The sequence below is a fragment of the Myiozetetes cayanensis genome, unplaced genomic scaffold, assembly GCF_022539395.1.
Source record: "Myiozetetes cayanensis isolate MyiCay16 unplaced genomic scaffold, myiCay2020 scf3, whole genome shotgun sequence".
NCBI classification, from domain to species: domain Eukaryota; kingdom Metazoa; phylum Chordata; class Aves; order Passeriformes; family Tyrannidae; genus Myiozetetes; species Myiozetetes cayanensis.
In genome coordinates, this window is record NW_026087521.1 from 56,747,746 (window position 1) to 56,764,257 (window position 16,512).

The 16,512-nt window shown below is 38.9% G+C and overlaps 1 protein-coding gene across 4 annotated transcripts in view; it reads left to right on the top strand.

The window, feature by feature from the left end:
* Positions 1-16,512, top strand: part of KIAA1549 (KIAA1549 ortholog) — a 144,523-nt gene that overhangs the window by 87,404 nt on the left and 40,607 nt on the right. For all 4 annotated transcript variants that reach the window (XM_050324616.1, XM_050324615.1, XM_050324614.1 and 1 more), the window contains exons 7-10: positions 627-686; positions 3,334-3,479; positions 10,379-10,556; positions 12,722-12,906. In XM_050324616.1, the coding sequence (XP_050180573.1) occupies positions 627-686; positions 3,334-3,479; positions 10,379-10,556; positions 12,722-12,906 (569 nt within the window). The remainder of the gene's footprint in view (positions 1-626; positions 687-3,333; positions 3,480-10,378; positions 10,557-12,721; positions 12,907-16,512) is intronic.

A 16,512-nucleotide genomic window follows, 5' to 3' on the forward strand; every position in this document is an offset into this window, starting at 1 on the left:
AAACTAGAGCCCACCAAGCCAAGCACGAAAGCCCATGAGGTTGGTCTACAGCAATGTTTCCACCTGCACTTATTTGTGGTTGTTTTGTCTTTTTTTTTTTTTTAAATCAAAGTGATGGGTTTTTTTAAAGTGCTTCGCCCTGCACAAGTCTGGAACACAAATCATGCATATTTAGTTCTCTGCTTTACATTTAGTGCCTTCATGTGGTTTCTGCCTCAGAGAAGGTCTTAATTTCATCCTAAGACACTCGTGAGTTGCCTCATTACCCTTTGAGCAGAAGTCTGATCCTGCAGCTAGCTCAGTAAGAGTCACAATTCAGACAGTGAGCCTTTAAATTTCTAGGAGCAATGACCTCAGTGCAGCAGCTTGAAATCTTTCCCGTAATAAATCTGACTGTTTCAGTTAGCTTCTCTTTGTTAGAGACGAACTGGGGAGTGTATGTTCGGAGCACTTTCCTTACCGTTGTGTCTGCATTGCCTCAGGAGCAGTAATGCATCTGTGTAAATAAGATGCTTGCTGACAGTATAAATTATGAACTGGCCTCTTTTTGTGTGTGTGTGTGTGTTATGTTGTTGAGAATACTGTTCTTACGGATTTTTTTTTCCTCCATTCTGTTTTTCCCTCAGCCTTTCATTATCCAAAGCTTAATGTGTCTCAGTTGATGAAATCTTCCTGGGTGAGAACAGGTATGTACAGTCTCTGAGTAAGTAAGAGTTCAGTTATGTTTGTTAGTGGGATAACTAGCCTACATAAATATTGATAGCTTGGGGTGCTGCATTTTTATGAGGTAATAAATGTCTGAGCTGAAGAAATAGGCCTAGTGACCTGGAATATCTGGGAAATGTAATTCCCTGGTCTAGAATTAACTACTGCAATTCCTTGATAATGCATGCAAAGCAGTTTTTGTCTATAAGGCAGTTCATTCTTTGGGAAACAACTCAGACTGTCAGGCAGAAAGTGTCTACTCTGCATGCTGTCAATATGCCACATTGATTTTTAGGTTTTTATTTTATTTTAAGTGAAAATTAAAATTTTACTGTGTGGCACTTTCTACCAAAACATGCCAGGAATAAAACAGTGTGAAAATAAGTACATGAAAGAGTTTCATCACATTTCATTGATCTCTTCTGATTCATCCATAGAAGATCCCTCCTACCAGAGTCTTCTGAATGTTTTATTCTGTTATTCACAGATGTGGTTGAGCTGTCACTTTTAGATGCTCAAAGGCTGTTGAGGTTGTCTACATGCTGTAGGTCCTCCCTGCCGCTTTTAAGCCTAAATGGTGACCACGGGGTGCCTACCAAACAGGCTCTTAGGGTGCAGATGCCCCACTGTGTAAACTTTTGTGTTACAACAACTTTATCACCTGTAGTTCACCTATTGTATAGATTTACCCTTCTTTCAGGCATCCCTGTCTTCTCTCACCAGTGACCACTTTTTAAGCAGGAAATGAAGCTGTAGCTTAATTTCTGAAACCCATGCAATTTGTTTTACAAAAGAAAGATTTAGAATTTCAGATAATGCTCACTAAAAGGAGAGAAGCTCATGTGTGTGTCTCATATCCAATGCCATCCTTCCTTAGGGATTTATGTTGGCTTTTTTGGTAACACTCCCTCACACTTTTGCTCAGCCTTAGGTTTGTCCCTTGCTGCTGAAAGTTCCCTTAGATCCTGCAGTAAGAAAAGGGTTCTTCCAGCTCAGAAATCATGTCCCCTTGGATTTTATAGACTTCCTGACTGTAAGATTTTGAAAGCTAATTGCAGCAACTTTTCATTTTGCTGTAGAGGAATTTTTTTGTAAACCTATTCTTGAGGGCAGTCTGGGAAGATCTCGTAGATTTTGGCTGGATCAGCCCTTTCAGTCAGTGCATTGTATTGTAAGGGTAATGAATCATGACACAGGGAAATGATAGAATTTTAGCATGTAATGGTTTTTAATATCAAGTTACTCAGATATATGTGCATGTTTCCCAATAGTCATAAAACGCTGGGATATGCAGTGTTCTCTGTAATTCTCCCTCTCAGTTGTGGAATACAATTCATGCTATTAAACATAATTTGTTGATACTGAAATCCAATACATAGGCAGGAACAGTTTTCAACTTGGTGTATATAATAGCCTTAGGTCACTGTGTAAATATTTTGCAATTTAATTCTGAGATACTTAGTGTATGATTGAATTTAGAAGACAGATGCTGTTGATCTCTGTGAGAAATCAAGAGAATGTTTCCTTTTTCTGACATATGCAGTGAAAAGCTTTACATTGAAAAACTGCTTCTAATATTTTTGTTTTAAAAATTAAAAAAATTAAAATTGTATTTAATTGATTCAATCTAATTGGGTGGCTCACTGTGTCTCACCTAAAAAATCCATTGCGCAGGCTGGAAGGTGTAAAGGCCTTCCCCGGATCTTCGCTTGCGAAGGCTGGCCATTATTATTATTATTACACTTGAAAAAACAAATATGGGAACACTTACTGAAAAAGAGGCTTCTAAAAAATGTAAGTTGTTTTAGTGGAGAGGCACAGGAATTAAAGCTGAATTTGTTACTGCAGTCAGCAGTGACTTGGTTTACTATCCTATAGGATTTCTCAGTTAGGTCATTTAAATGACTGTGGCTTCATTCACTCCACATTTCTTTAACTGGATGCCATCTTGCTATTAAATGTCCCTTTTTTTCATGTTTCCTCAGAGATTCTTCTCAGCATTAGCTGCCCCAGTGACCCAGGGTACCTGGGTTGGAAAGTGAAGTGGGCAGAGCTACTAACCATATTTTTGTGCTGTGATTGGCATGCTTGTTAATCTTTATCTTATGTAGGGAAGTTGCACTTGAATGCACAGCTTTGTTCCTGTGCTGCTATTGTGCTTTTTCTCCATGATTCTGCCTTGCCTTCACCATCTCCAACTCTGTATCACCTCCTAACATAATACTTTGACTGAAATTGGTTGCAGCAGACAATTTAGACTAAATTTTCTCTTTTATTAGTTCTTTAACAATTCACTGAATGCTCATAATTTTATGTATTTTCAAAATTGAAACTGTTTCTTCAATATCCTACATCTACCTAGCCCAGTTAAGATTCCAAAAAAGTCATTTGCCAATTTTTTGTTGTTGTTGTTAAAACTTCTTTAAACTTTTTCCCACCCATTGTCTTTCTTTCCAACATGTAGCCTCTGGCTGAACAGGACAATGTTCCTATATGAATACAACTGCTCTTGAGTTGTCCATGAGCTGTCACAGGGCAACTCAAAGCTTACAACTGATGTTGCAGAAAAGACACTGCAAAATTTTGCTAATTAATTTGTTTTCTTGGCTTACTGTCTGTGCCATGTAGTTCTCCTCGGTGTCGTCGACCAGCGAATTCAGGAGGAGGTGTTTCGGGCTGAGATGGAACGGAAACTTGCTCACCTGCTGAACGAGGCTTTGGTCAGAGGGCGGATATGGAGGCGAGCCAGCTTTGCAGGAAGCAACATTGTGCAGGTATTAAGAGCTCAAAATCAGAGGAAGAAATATAAAGGGTAATAAATTACTGAATAGGCTAGTATTGTCCTGGTTTTGAGTTGAGAAATACAACTCAGAAGCATGTATCACATTTAGCTAGTTGATGATACTTCTGTTTTGCACCTAAAATATAGTTCTTATGAATACTTTGTTGTCTTTTAAGCTAAACATAACAAATGTAAATAACTTGATTATTGTAAGCACCTACTAATAATTTCTGGTGACTTCTTAAAAACCAACATTGAAAATCATTTTACCAAAATCCTATTTTAAAAACTTTCTATGTAGTCTGACTTACACAAGGTACCTAACAAAAGGAGAATGGGATGGTCATCTGAAAGATAGTACTCTACTGAAAGAGCTACTTCACAGCTCTCTGTGATGTTTTGGTAGTGGTGTGGAAATACAAAATAGAATGGTGTGCAGCTTGATGCGACAGTAGAGTACTATATTCTACCCCTTAACTTCTTATTTGTCACAATATACCTGGTCACAGGGCTGGCTTTCAGGTAAAAATGATTAATCATGTCAGATTTTGCACACATGGCAGCTTCTGCTACCTGGATTCCAGTGCTGCTTTAGGGTTTTGTCACAGGTGGAGTTATTCACATAAAGTCCAAGAAGGCTTGGGTATTTTATTTTAAGTTTTAAATTCTGGCATGTGTTCTTTCTAGTCAGTTCTACAAACTGAAAGCCAAAGTACTTTTTAATGGCTCATCTTCTTAAAAATTACCTTTCCCAGCTAATTCATTGACAGTTGGTTTACCTCGCAGATGCCCTTCTAGTTGTTCAGACCTATTATCTTTATTTAATTTAATTCTACAGTTTTTGCTACTGCTTAAATTTCCGTATGTTGGGATATTCTTACTTTTGTTTTCCTGTCTCAGAAACATCTGTTTCTGTAATAGAGACTTTATTTTATTTTTCTTCTATGTGGATTTGAATTGCTGTAAATAGATGTCTGCTGCAGATCTTCTATTCCCAGCACCTCTTACTGCACTTTGTTCTTTATGCCTTAGTCCTCCCTTTGCATATAAATTAAACAAATATTCCTTATGTTGCTAGGAAAAATACCACAGCCTATAAAATGTGTATATTTAGATTACGGTTTCATGATTTTACATAATAAAGCCCAGGTAATTTACTTCTGCATGCACAAAATTACAGGCATATCCTTTTTAGCTGAAGAATAGTATTTTGGAAAGTGAAAAGACAGCATTTTTCTTTTGACTTTGTATTACTTGCTGGGACAAAAAAAATGAGGCCTGCAGCTCACGTTCCAGTAAGCAGTGTTGCTCATTTATGCCACTTAATTAGTGCAAAGAGTCTACCAACTGCTGTATTTCAGCAGAGGAAGATTGTCTTCATTACAATCAGCACATCTTGCCATCTCACGTAACACAGGGCTTCTCCAGGTGCTCTCAGCCCACACTTTTGAACAGGGTTAGAACTGCAATAAAGGAGATGTGGAAGAATGAAGGCTCAAAGAGATACCTTGCTGTGAGGTGTCTGAGGTAGGTGTCCTGCTTTCCTGTAGGAGATCAGCAGGTACTATCAGGTCCTGTAGCATCCTGGTGGCTTGCTTTGGCGGGATGTTCAGGTGTGTGGTAACCTTGGAGGCTGTTGTGTGCAGCTGGACTGACGTACCTGGTAGTGGGCTCCTGGGTAAAGGACAGTTTCTTTCAAGGATGGTTCTCTGTCACTTGTGGATCTAATCCATAGTCATTTACCATAAACCTTTTACTGCTGCTAATTCTGTTCCTCATAGCCAAGTTTATAAGCTCTGTTTGAAGTGTGTTGTATTTGTGCATCTGTTTGTGTCTTCTGGGAGAGCTGGTAATGTATTTTGTGCTTTATACTCGGATCTTCCCACATATATTTCTTGAACACCAGACAGTGACTGCTATAAGAGTAGTGCACAAGGAAGTGAAAATAAGAACAGAAGCTGCCAGCAACACCAAAGTGTTGGATAGTTTTATTAACAGGATGTGCATATATCCATTAAAGACTAGACTCATATTTTGCTTGTGTTGTGACCCTATAGACCAGAGTTTTTCCTGGGGTGAAAGATATTTATAGTGTATTGAAATGTGACATTTCTAAGCTCTGTGGAAAATCAGGACTGCGGGTCAGAAGGTGAAGCAATTACTTGTGAATGTTACTGCAGGCATATTAGTTTCCTTTCACATACCAAGGAAATAGAAGTGATACCTTGTGAGGTTTAGATTTCATTTCTAAAGGCATGGGTTAGTATCTAAGAATGTTAAAAATTATGCTTTAAGTCTCAATGCTCTGAATAAGATCTTTGGAGGGTGCCCAGATATCATGCTTTCCCCTCCTGTTTGCCTATCTGTGCTATTAAAGGTGGCATTCCATGATAAAAAGAGAAAAAAACCTATAACTGTTATGTACAAAAACCCTGAAGCCTCACACCTGATTGTTATACATGAGATAGTTCCATTGATTTTTGTATGATGTACATATTAATATTTCACATAGTAAGTCATACATATTTTCAATGTGCATCTGCTGGAGCTGCAAATTTGAAGGCACATGCTTAATGTGGTTTGCCTTGCCTCTGCAGAGATTAGAACCTGAGCTGTGTTTTTGTCAATAGTTCACTGTAATAACTCAGTTCTCATTACTTTTTTGTAGGAATTAAATTACTTAATTGTAGTTAAGAAACACACCAGGAGCTAATTAAAAAAAAAAAAAAAAAAAAAAAGAATTGTCCTTCATGTCAACATGCTTCGTCTTTTGAACGTAGTAGACATGAAAAGATCATCCCAGTAAATGACAAAAAGAGCAGTGTTCTGATTTAAGGAACATGTTAGGGAACATGTTAGGTGCAGTGTGTAAAGTAGCAGCTATGAGGGGACGTAATGACTGAACTGAGCTTTTCATTAAGGCAGAGTTTCATTCTGTTGTTTTTCTACTGACAGCTTATGTGTCTCTCCCAAGTGTGTAATCTGAGGAAAGCCCCTGTCTTGCTCTGAGTTTTCAGGTTTATAAATAAAGCCTTTGGGGACTGCTGCTGCTTCACTTTGTCCTCAGATGCTTTTCACCCCTCCAGTGGCCACCCTGCGCAGCAACCAGCCCCTCTGTAAGGTTGCCCACATCCTGTTCCTACCTCTGTGTGCTGTTCAGACCCCAATACAGCTCGATTTAATTGCCCAGGCACTCAAATCCTATTTTTAGTAAGAGAGAAAGACAAAGCAGAATCTGCTTTGATTATTTTTTTTCCCCAAGGGGATGAATGTAGCAAAATAAGGAAAATAACCCTCATGCAAGCATTTTGGAGGTGGTGTGTGCATGTTTGCTAGTGTCTAAGTGGTGCTCATGCCTTTGAAACTCTGAAACAGTTCATCCAGGGGTTCCTTGCTCCCATGGGGGTTGCTGACCAGGACATCCCACTGACTGGCTGACCCCTGAGAACACCTTGGGAGCTTCCCTACCCCTTGGATTTCCCCGCTTTACATTATGAACTAGATTTGGTTACCAAGGCAACTCTGTTCACTGACCTATGATATTCACTTGAAAACACTTTTTAAATTAAATTTGCTGACACCTGAACACAGTTAAACCTTTCCTCTATGGAGGTTAAATGCACATCTAGTATCAACAAAAGTGGTATCATTTATGTACACAGAAGTTGAATTAGTATTTTCTTTTCTTTCTTGTTTTTGTCCCACTTTCTGCTTCCCATGTATTGAAATTCTTCTGTCCTCCCTTGCTATGTCATCCCTCACTGCCAGAGCATAAATTTAGAATGTTTAAATGCTTCCTTACACATGGGCTGCTTTGCTGGGTGCCTGGAAAATAGTATTTCTGCTTGCATTCTTAGCACTCTCAAGGGTAGAGACAAAACCAACCTGAAGCTGTGCAGAGTGTAATTTGGAACAATATACCACAAAACTTAGTGTACAGAAACTGTGTAAAATGCAGGCACAGTGACTGCGTGCCTTCAGTTCTGTGAGCATACTTAAAGCAGTTCGGATCCAGTATGCCGTTTTCTGTGTTGCAGCTAACACAGAGATTAGTTAAAACATCAGTTACAAATATCTAATGAATCAGTGTGACAGAGATGAAAACTGGGGTACCCATAAAGCTTTAAATGGTGAGCTTAGTTCATAAATACTAGCCTGTACCTCCACTGAGTTTCTTAGCGCCATGTTCTGTATACTGTGCTGAAATACCTCCAGCTACTTCTTCCTATCTCTGTTCTGGCTGTTTTTACCCATCCCTGTTCCTCAGCATAGGGAGCCATACTCTGTTGTTTTTAATTTTGTGTTAAAAATTTGAATTAAAAATGTTTTTAATTTTGTGTTAAAAATTGTTTTAAAAAATGTATTAATTTTGTGTTAAAAATTGGAGAAGTTCCTTGTGAACCCATTCAGTCAGCTTCTGATTGTTACCCAGTGTATATAACACACATAGTCATAGTGCTTCTTGTATGCTTCACAGGCACCATAAAATACATGACAATTCAGGTTAAGAATCTTCTAAATTTCACCGATTCTCTAGTTTTGCTATGCACAGAGGGGTTTCCTAAAATTAAAATGAAGAACAGGATGATTTTTCCCGTGTGGCCTTTTAACTCCCTCAGCCTCTGTGTGAGTCAAGTGCTATTTAGAAAGGTTTCGTCTGTGCTGAAAGCAAATACCAGTCCGTACACCCTGCTGCTCTGTGCACTGAGGCTGGGCTGTGGCAACCCAGCTGAATCAAAAATAATACAAAGCTGAGGACATTTGTTAACGATTTATGTATTTGGGGTCCATGAAACCAGATTCAGCCTTACAGCTGCTGAATATGTGTTGAAACCTTATTTATTGATATTGTTTTACTGCCTTAAGTTGAGGATCGGTTGCCCCTTAGCTGGTACAGTGGTGAATAGTATTCAAGATGAGCAGCAGTGTTGGTTAATGGGTCCTGTTAGCAGGTCTTGCTGTGTTTCAGATTTGCACATTTTTCTGCTCTATTTGTACGTACTCTGTTTCTTACATCAGATGTGACACATACTGAACCATATTCTTTACTTTCACTTGCTTTGTCCTTGAAGATTTTTATGACAATTGTGCTTGCTTTTTTCCCCTTTTTTTTGTGTGTTTGTTTGTTTGTTGTTGGTTTGTTTTTGTTTTGTTTTTACCGCCTTTTTTATACATATATAACTTCCTGTTACCATTCTGAAAAAATGCTTTCTTAGGACATATTGAGATGGTGTCCCCAGAGACCAGAATATCATTCCTGCCGAGCTAGAACCTTGTGCTTCTTTCCTTCAACGTGATTGTTTAGTTGGAGACCAGGAAAGAAAACAATACAAAGCTATGCTTTTGTAAGCCTCAGACATGCAAACATTTGTGTGTTTACTTTACTTTAAGCCTGTGGGCAGTGTTTGAGGCTAGAATTTATTAAATATCTATTTCATAGTAAAAAGGTAATTCTGAAGAAGCCAAAATACATTGCTCTGTTTGTGCCAATTCCTTCTAGAGTTGTTGAAAATCTGTTTTGCATGATAGAATACGTCCCCACTACATGTTTGGCCTGATTCTTGTTTGAGCTCACCATTATGTGTAAATGGTTACACTAAGGAGAGTTGTCATATATAAAGATGTAATTTTACAGGAATTCAAAGTTATGTGGTTCTCATATGCAATGTAGATGTTTGGTGGTTAGAGAGCATCTACAGGGCTTCCTCATAGCATGCATTCTTTAGATTATTAATGTCTTTAGAACTAGGTAGGAAGAATTGCTTCCCACAGCGTCAAATACATTCCTTCCTGAAGAAAGGTGGATGCCAGGGGGAGCTGTTTGGAGGATGAAGGTGACTGTACAAGTGCTTTTGTTGAGGCAGAGCAAACAGTTTTATTTGATGCTAACAGAATATTCGCCTGTGTGGCTGCTTAACGTTTGGAAAAACAGAAACAAAGAGGAGTGTGTTACGAATAACAAATCAAGTCAAAGTAGGTATTTAGAGAAGGGAAAAGTGCAGTCACACTATTCTGTTCAGTAGTTCCTACTAACTGACAATTGCTACAGGCAGTAGAGACTTCCAGGGTGGCACAGTATTGGCATCTTCAGAGTGAAAGCAGTTCTCTTGCTTATCAGATCTGTATGTTGTTATGAAACAAATGATGGGGGGAAAAATTGAAATTTCAGATTTGCTCTAAAAATGTATTACACAAGGGATTGCTTCCTGGGAAATTTTCCTTTCAGTTACAAAACAGGTGTTTCTGTAAATTTCACAGGATTCTGGAGCACTTGAGTAGTGCTTGTGGAATTAGACACTGATATATTATTCCAGCAATGTTGTCTTCCTCTGGATGACTTCCACTCAATCTTTTATATAGATGCTAGGTGAAAGTATCCTGAATTTTAGTTTGGAAGCAAATCATTCTTGCTGAATGTTAGCTCTGTTTGTCCGGTGTTGACTTGTGCTCTTCTCAGGTGGGAGAAATAGCTGGTGTGTATGTTCCCTTTGCTGTGTACAGAGTTTTGCAGCACTACACACAGCATATCTTCCCATCCGACTTCTCTGGATATTGACAATTTCCAAACTGTACTGGTTCCCAGCAGTTACATGGGTAGTATAATACCATACTATTTGGTGTCAGAGATAAAGGGTTTTTCCTTAAAATCGATTGTATTTCTACATGATAAAAACAAGGTGAAATCTTTTTTATGCAGTGGGGTTTACACACTGTGACAAGAGAGCTACTTGGAAGAGCTTTGCCAAGATGGCACCAGTGTTTATTTTGAGATAGTGTTTCTAAGGTGCAGGCCCTGTGAAGGAAGAGGGAAGAGAGAGTATGGACTGAAAGACCATGGGAGCACCAAATAAATACAACTTAAAATGTAAAAGCTTTCCAATTTCTTTTCAGATTGTGAATGTGTCGCGGTTAGCTGGTGTTGATAACCCTGTGGAGCTGATATACTTCGTGGAGGACCAAGATGGAGAGAGACTGAGTGCTCTGAAGTGCTCAGACCTGATGAACAGAGTTGATATCCAGCGGGCTGCAATCATCCTTGGATACCGCATTGAAGGCACCGTTGCACAGCGTAAGCCCTGTCAAAACCACGCTGATGCCAGCGAAGAGAAACAGGAAGGGTGATGTTAGCTTCGTAGGTTATGGCACTGCACAGTGCCCACTGTTGCAGTGTCTTGTTCTTGGAATGCTGCAGCTTTGAACTCCTGAGGAGATAAATTTTAGCAGCCGTGCAGTGAGCTGTGAGGTGTCGCTTTGCTTCTTGAAGACTCTGCTGAGCTTGGGGTTGCAACAGGGTCCTTAAGTCAAGCCTCACTGCGTTCACATTAGTGCTTGAGCTAGAAAAGTACTGTGCTAACTAAATGCCTTCTTGCCATTTTCGTCTCTTCCTGCTAGTCCAATATTTCTTTACAGTTTATCTTGCCCAGGAGCTTGCATAAACCCCAGGAATGTGGGATGGGAGGGCATCTGTGTGAGATGGGTACTTCCTTTAGCTTAGTAATAGCAGTGAAGTTTAGCACAAGTTGCTGGGGTTTTTTTGACTGAATTACTTTTGCTGTGAGTGAAAATTGTACATTAATGCTGGTTGGGGCATTTATTTCCTGCATTGAATACGACTGACTTTATTTGTTTGTCCGTCAGTAATATATAACTAATGTGATCTTTTAGTGAATATAATATAGAAGTAATGTGATCTTTTACTAGATACACATCAGAATAAATATTACAGGTCATATAAATTTACATAATGACTTTATTCAGGAGGCTTGGTGTATGAATAATTTTAGTAAGTAGTGAGACAGAAGACTACTCAAAATTCCACGTTACAATTAGGAAAGAACACTTGAAGGTATTTTAAAACAGGAACAGACAAGTATGATCTGCAGAATACCTTGTTGGTATGAATGCATAATTACCTTTTCTGTGCAATGTGGAGGCATGAGTTACATTGTATCACAGGGTATTTTGCCAACAGAACAAGCATGTGTCTGATTTTTAAAATTCTCTGTGGAAAGAAAAGAAAGAAAATGGTAATAATTGAGCCATCTGGATGTGTTTCTAAATTTTGTCCCTCATTAAAACAGTTGTGTACAGATAGGTCAGTAGCTCATATATATGCTGCTTAGTATCTGTTAATGGACTATAATATTGGTTAGACAGAAATGCAAAAAGTTGCAAGAATAAATTCTCTTTACAAAAATGATATGTTGAACAAACTTCATGAAGTATTTATAGCTTATTGTGCGTGTTGAAGCTTGTTATCTTTGACACGTCATTTGAAAGTTCTTAAGAGTCAAGAATCATAGAAGCCTTTAAATGCTTCTTATTGGAAGAAACTGGACAAAAAAGGGTTATTTTTATAACAGAAAACATAATGTCATAAATGAGCTGTCAGATGTATAAAATATAAGAATTATATGTCCCTTCAAGCTCTAGGTTCTTCATTAGAATGGCTTTTAATAAAAGAGTATATACAAATAAATGCATATAAATACTCTTATTAACTTGAAAACATCATTTTTATGAAGTACATCAGTTTGGCTAGAAATGTATTACTGCTCTGGTTTTTAGTCCCACATGTAACCACTGTGCAAAACAGAGCAAATGAAAGTTTTATCCATTCCTCCAGCTTATGTTTTACAGGCATGACTTATTTGATTACACTTGCTGGTAGTCTTGTTCTCTGTCTGAGGCTAAAAGATCTCACACACTGACAATGAAACAGGGAAAAGAAAGTAATAAAAAATGCAGAAATATACATGTTAGGGGGGAGGGTCTCACTGACTGCAAATTGATTGTGATTATTGATGGGGAAGGTAACAAAATGTGTAACTAAAGAGAAGAGGCAGCTGATAATACTACTTTAAGCAGGAAACAGGCAAAAACATTGGAAAATCCATCTTACCTTTATCAGTGGTAGAGTCTTTTTTTAAGACCCATTTCACTGTGTCAGCTCAGCTTTGGGTTACCGAATGATGTGGCAGAAGTGCCTTTTCATTAGTATTTTAAGCACAGATCTTCAGAAGGTGGGCCAGGACAATCGATCCACCTGCCCCATGCTTCCTGAGCATGACATACCTTAACTTTTAAGTGGTATGACATTTCCTGTGATGTGCAGCTGGTTCCTGATAAGTTCCTTAACTAGCATTTATAAGAGCATAAAAATACATAACCTTGAGGTGTCCTCAGTTTAGAATATAACCACGTAATACTGCTGTCTTCCTTTTAACTTCACAGCTGTGGAGAAGCTGAAGGAGTCCACTTCAGAGTCACAGAATAGCAACCTGTGGATTATCGTTGGTGTGGCAGTCCCAGTTGCTGTGGTGCTCCTGATCGTTATTATTTTATACTGGAAACTTTGCCGAACAGACAAGCTGGAGTTTCAACCAGATGCAATGAGCAACATTCAGCAACGACAGAAGGTACAAGGGGAAGCTGTGCTGAGAAGAACTTGGGTATTCTGAGCAGAAATGAATGTGAGGCTCTGGGGAACACGTAGCATCCTTAAATAGCGTGTGTAAACACAGTTTCAGAGCATTCCAGTCTAGAGGTAAAAAAAAAAAAAAAAGGAAGAAGTCCAATGATAGCTGAAGTCAAGAATCCCACAGTGTTTTATTTATTCTCCTGGGTATATGATACTGCATTAGATAGATACATCCTTCTGAAATGTGGGCACTGAGGCTGAAAGGAACCTTTCTTTATTACTTCATTTCAAGGCTGTGGCTAGGACTGAATAAGAGGAAATGTATTGAGTCTTGAATCACTGACCTTGTTTTCCACAGAGGGCTGAATTTTTCTTTGGAGAGCTTCTGCTAACCAAATTTGACAACTGAAATGCAATATCTGTTATACCTCATGCTGTAACTAGAATTTGCTAGTACCTATCCTGACTGCTTCATGTTCTGCTCTTGTTGCCATTGTGAGAGCTTGTTGCAGGACTAGAACGTGAGTTAGTGGATCTGCACGTGACTGCATGGGTGAGTGTGTTGGACAGAGGTTTGGAGGACTGGGTTAGGATGGTGAGAAATTCAATACTTGGTCTTTTTCTTGCTCAAGACTGTAAATTAAAAAAAAAAAAAAATGTGATCCAGGGTGTATTCAGTAAAAAGAGTGGAAAAGTTCCTGAAAGGTTACTTTCTTTTTATAACCAAAGAGAACCAGTCTTTGTGTCAGAAATGCTTATTAGTGACTATACCTTCAGAGGCACTATTAAAGGCAAAATAATCTGCCTGTGCTAATCCTGTGGTACTGCAGCCTTGTTCTTGTACTGTCACCTCATGTTCAGTCATACAGTTTTCTCCATAACAAGCCTTGTCTGTGCTCCATGCTCTCTTTCAAGATAATTAATGATGTGAAAGATGAGAGAAGCAGAAAGCGGTTGCACTTCCAAAGCAGTCAGAACAAATCAATAGTAACTTCCACTTGTCTTGCGACTTCAGATTGTGTGTCAGAATCGAGGTTGGCAACAAGTGGTACCCTTTGATGAACTTCACCCCCTGGTACCTTGTTTCACCTGTGGTAATATGTAACACAAGTTTTTGATTGAAGAAGTTCCCCACAGTAGTTTTGGCTAATTTGAGAAGGGTCATCCAAAAGAGGCAGGAGAGGATTATTACCCTTGGTACACTTTCATCACATACATTTTCAGTACCTCTGCTGTCACAAGGGGGTTTTTTTGTAAGAAAGCGTTTGGGTTGCCTGTAAGGTCAGGAACATCCTTCATAGAATTGCTATCTTTTAAGAAAATGGCTCAGTTGTTTTTTCCCCCACTGCTTCCACAATATTCTTCATCTTAATCATTCATGAGTCAGAAGCCTTGAGCTTGTTTATATGCAAGTCTCATTTTGGTTTGCCTGGGGAGCCTGTCACTTTGCCTTCTTTAGGGAAGTTGCTGTAAGCAAACTAGAAAGAACCAGTAAGGACATCTAGTTCAATCCTTGTGCCTGCCAGTGGAGGTAAATCAATAAGAAGTGTCTTAAATTTTTATCACTGCACATCAAACAACTGGCAGGATCTACTTCACTAACCATGTACTCCTTTGCCCAGAACAAAAGTAGTACTCTGGCTTCCTTAGTAGCAGGCTGTCTTTGGGATTTCTTCGTGTCTTCAAATAGTGGGTTGGAATTCCAGGTCAGAATAGGACATACGTAACAACCACTGAAGACCCCCAGTCACAACAGCATACAAATTATTAGGGACATTTGGTCTGATCCTACCATCTAAAATTGTTGTGTATTTTATACTTTTTATTAGGGTAAATGCAAAGAAATGATCAAAGGAGTGTCATCATGTGGTCAGGGATTTAGGTCTGTAAATGAACTCAGTTTAAAAATGGACTCAGTCTCTCCCTCACCACACCCACATTTATTTTCATTTGTTGTTTACAGAACTTGACCTTCGTACTGAAGGAAAGTGAAGGCCTGCACTGCATCTGTAAATGGAAAGATATTTAGATTAAAGATCTGGGGCTTTCTCTTGGAATCTATAATTCATTGGTAAAAACATAAAGATGCATCTATAATGTGCTAGCTCTTCTGACTTCCATTAATAATGTTTAAAAAATTAAAGTAAATATGGAAATGGGATGTTTAAATGTCAGAGTATTTCGTTAACATATGTATAGCATATTCATACCTGAAATAGAAGACAGTACTTCTCAACCTTGTAATAAGTATATAATATGTGTTGATTGTAAGATAAGAAACTGAGTTTCTCTTTTCTTGTTCAGCTGAAATCGGATATCATGCTGCACTGGTGGATCTCCAGAGGTATCACCAGTGAGTTTAATTAGCCATTTTGACATAGCAGATCAGTGGGCAGCATAATAATCTGGTAGAATTCACAGTAGCAGCTGATAGCAAATTACGTCACCTGTGATTTAAAATCCTGGAACTTGGTTGGGAATGGGGTGAGGGGAATGCCTGCTTTCTTCATGCTGCTGAGAGAAATCTGAAAGGCTGGTGCCTTGAAACATCAAGGAGAGAACCTCAGTAAATGTATGGTAAATGGAGATTGCATAAGTAATGGCTCTGGTCCCTCACCTGCTCTGTGAAGGCCCCTTTAGAATATTTGGGTCACAGTTCCTCACTTGTGTTGGTCAGTGATAGCATTTCCCACTTGAGCGGACACAGCTCTGTCAAAAAGTACTCAGATCTGCTGTGACAAGTCCACAGAAGCACCCAGGATTGCACTGATATTTAGGTGTAATAGCAGCCCTGAAGCTGGGCCTGAGTCCACATGTGCTGCTTGTCCCCACTCTCGAGGCCAGGTCATTCTCAAAGGTAATACAGATAATAGCAAAGGTAACGTTTCTTCTAAGGTGGTGAAATGGGCAGGGTAGACCATTTGCAGTGAGGGCCTACTCTGCAGGTTGGATGTACCGCTCTACCAGTTTCTGCTCTCTCCATCTGCCCTTCTAGTTTCATTACAGGATTAGTGTCATGCAGACAGGATGGCACAAGGATCCTGCTTAGAAGGTTCCCTCTCTGTACTCTTTGCAGAAGAAGCCTGAACTCAGAAAATATTAAGGGATATGTTACTTTTGATAGTCTCAGAAGTCCGCTGCTTCAGTGAATATAAACATAAGTACATAGGAGAGGAAACCTTTATGGGAATTGATGCTAGCAAAACCAGGTTTGATCATAAAGTAGTAGAAAATAAAGGATCTCGAATAGACTGTGATTTGCTAATCCATCCCTCCGTGTCAAAGCAGGATTAACAATACCTGAAAAATATTAGATTTCCTTTTTCATTCTGGAGATTAGATGGGAAAACATGCTTAGATGAAAGTTATTTGTATGCTTTTTAAAATGGGAGTTAAGGAAGCAGGGGAGAGAAGTGAATTTCTATGCAAGATTCATTGGTCTGTGCAAGGATAATTCTTTTAAAGAGATGGTACTAAGATATTTAAAGGGCACATCAAATATTCATGACTTGTTCTGGAAGCCGTAGCATTCTACTGGAAATTCACCTTGATGTGAGCTGGGTTGTTGCATTGGATAAAGATGTCTTTGCCTTAGGAAGCAAAA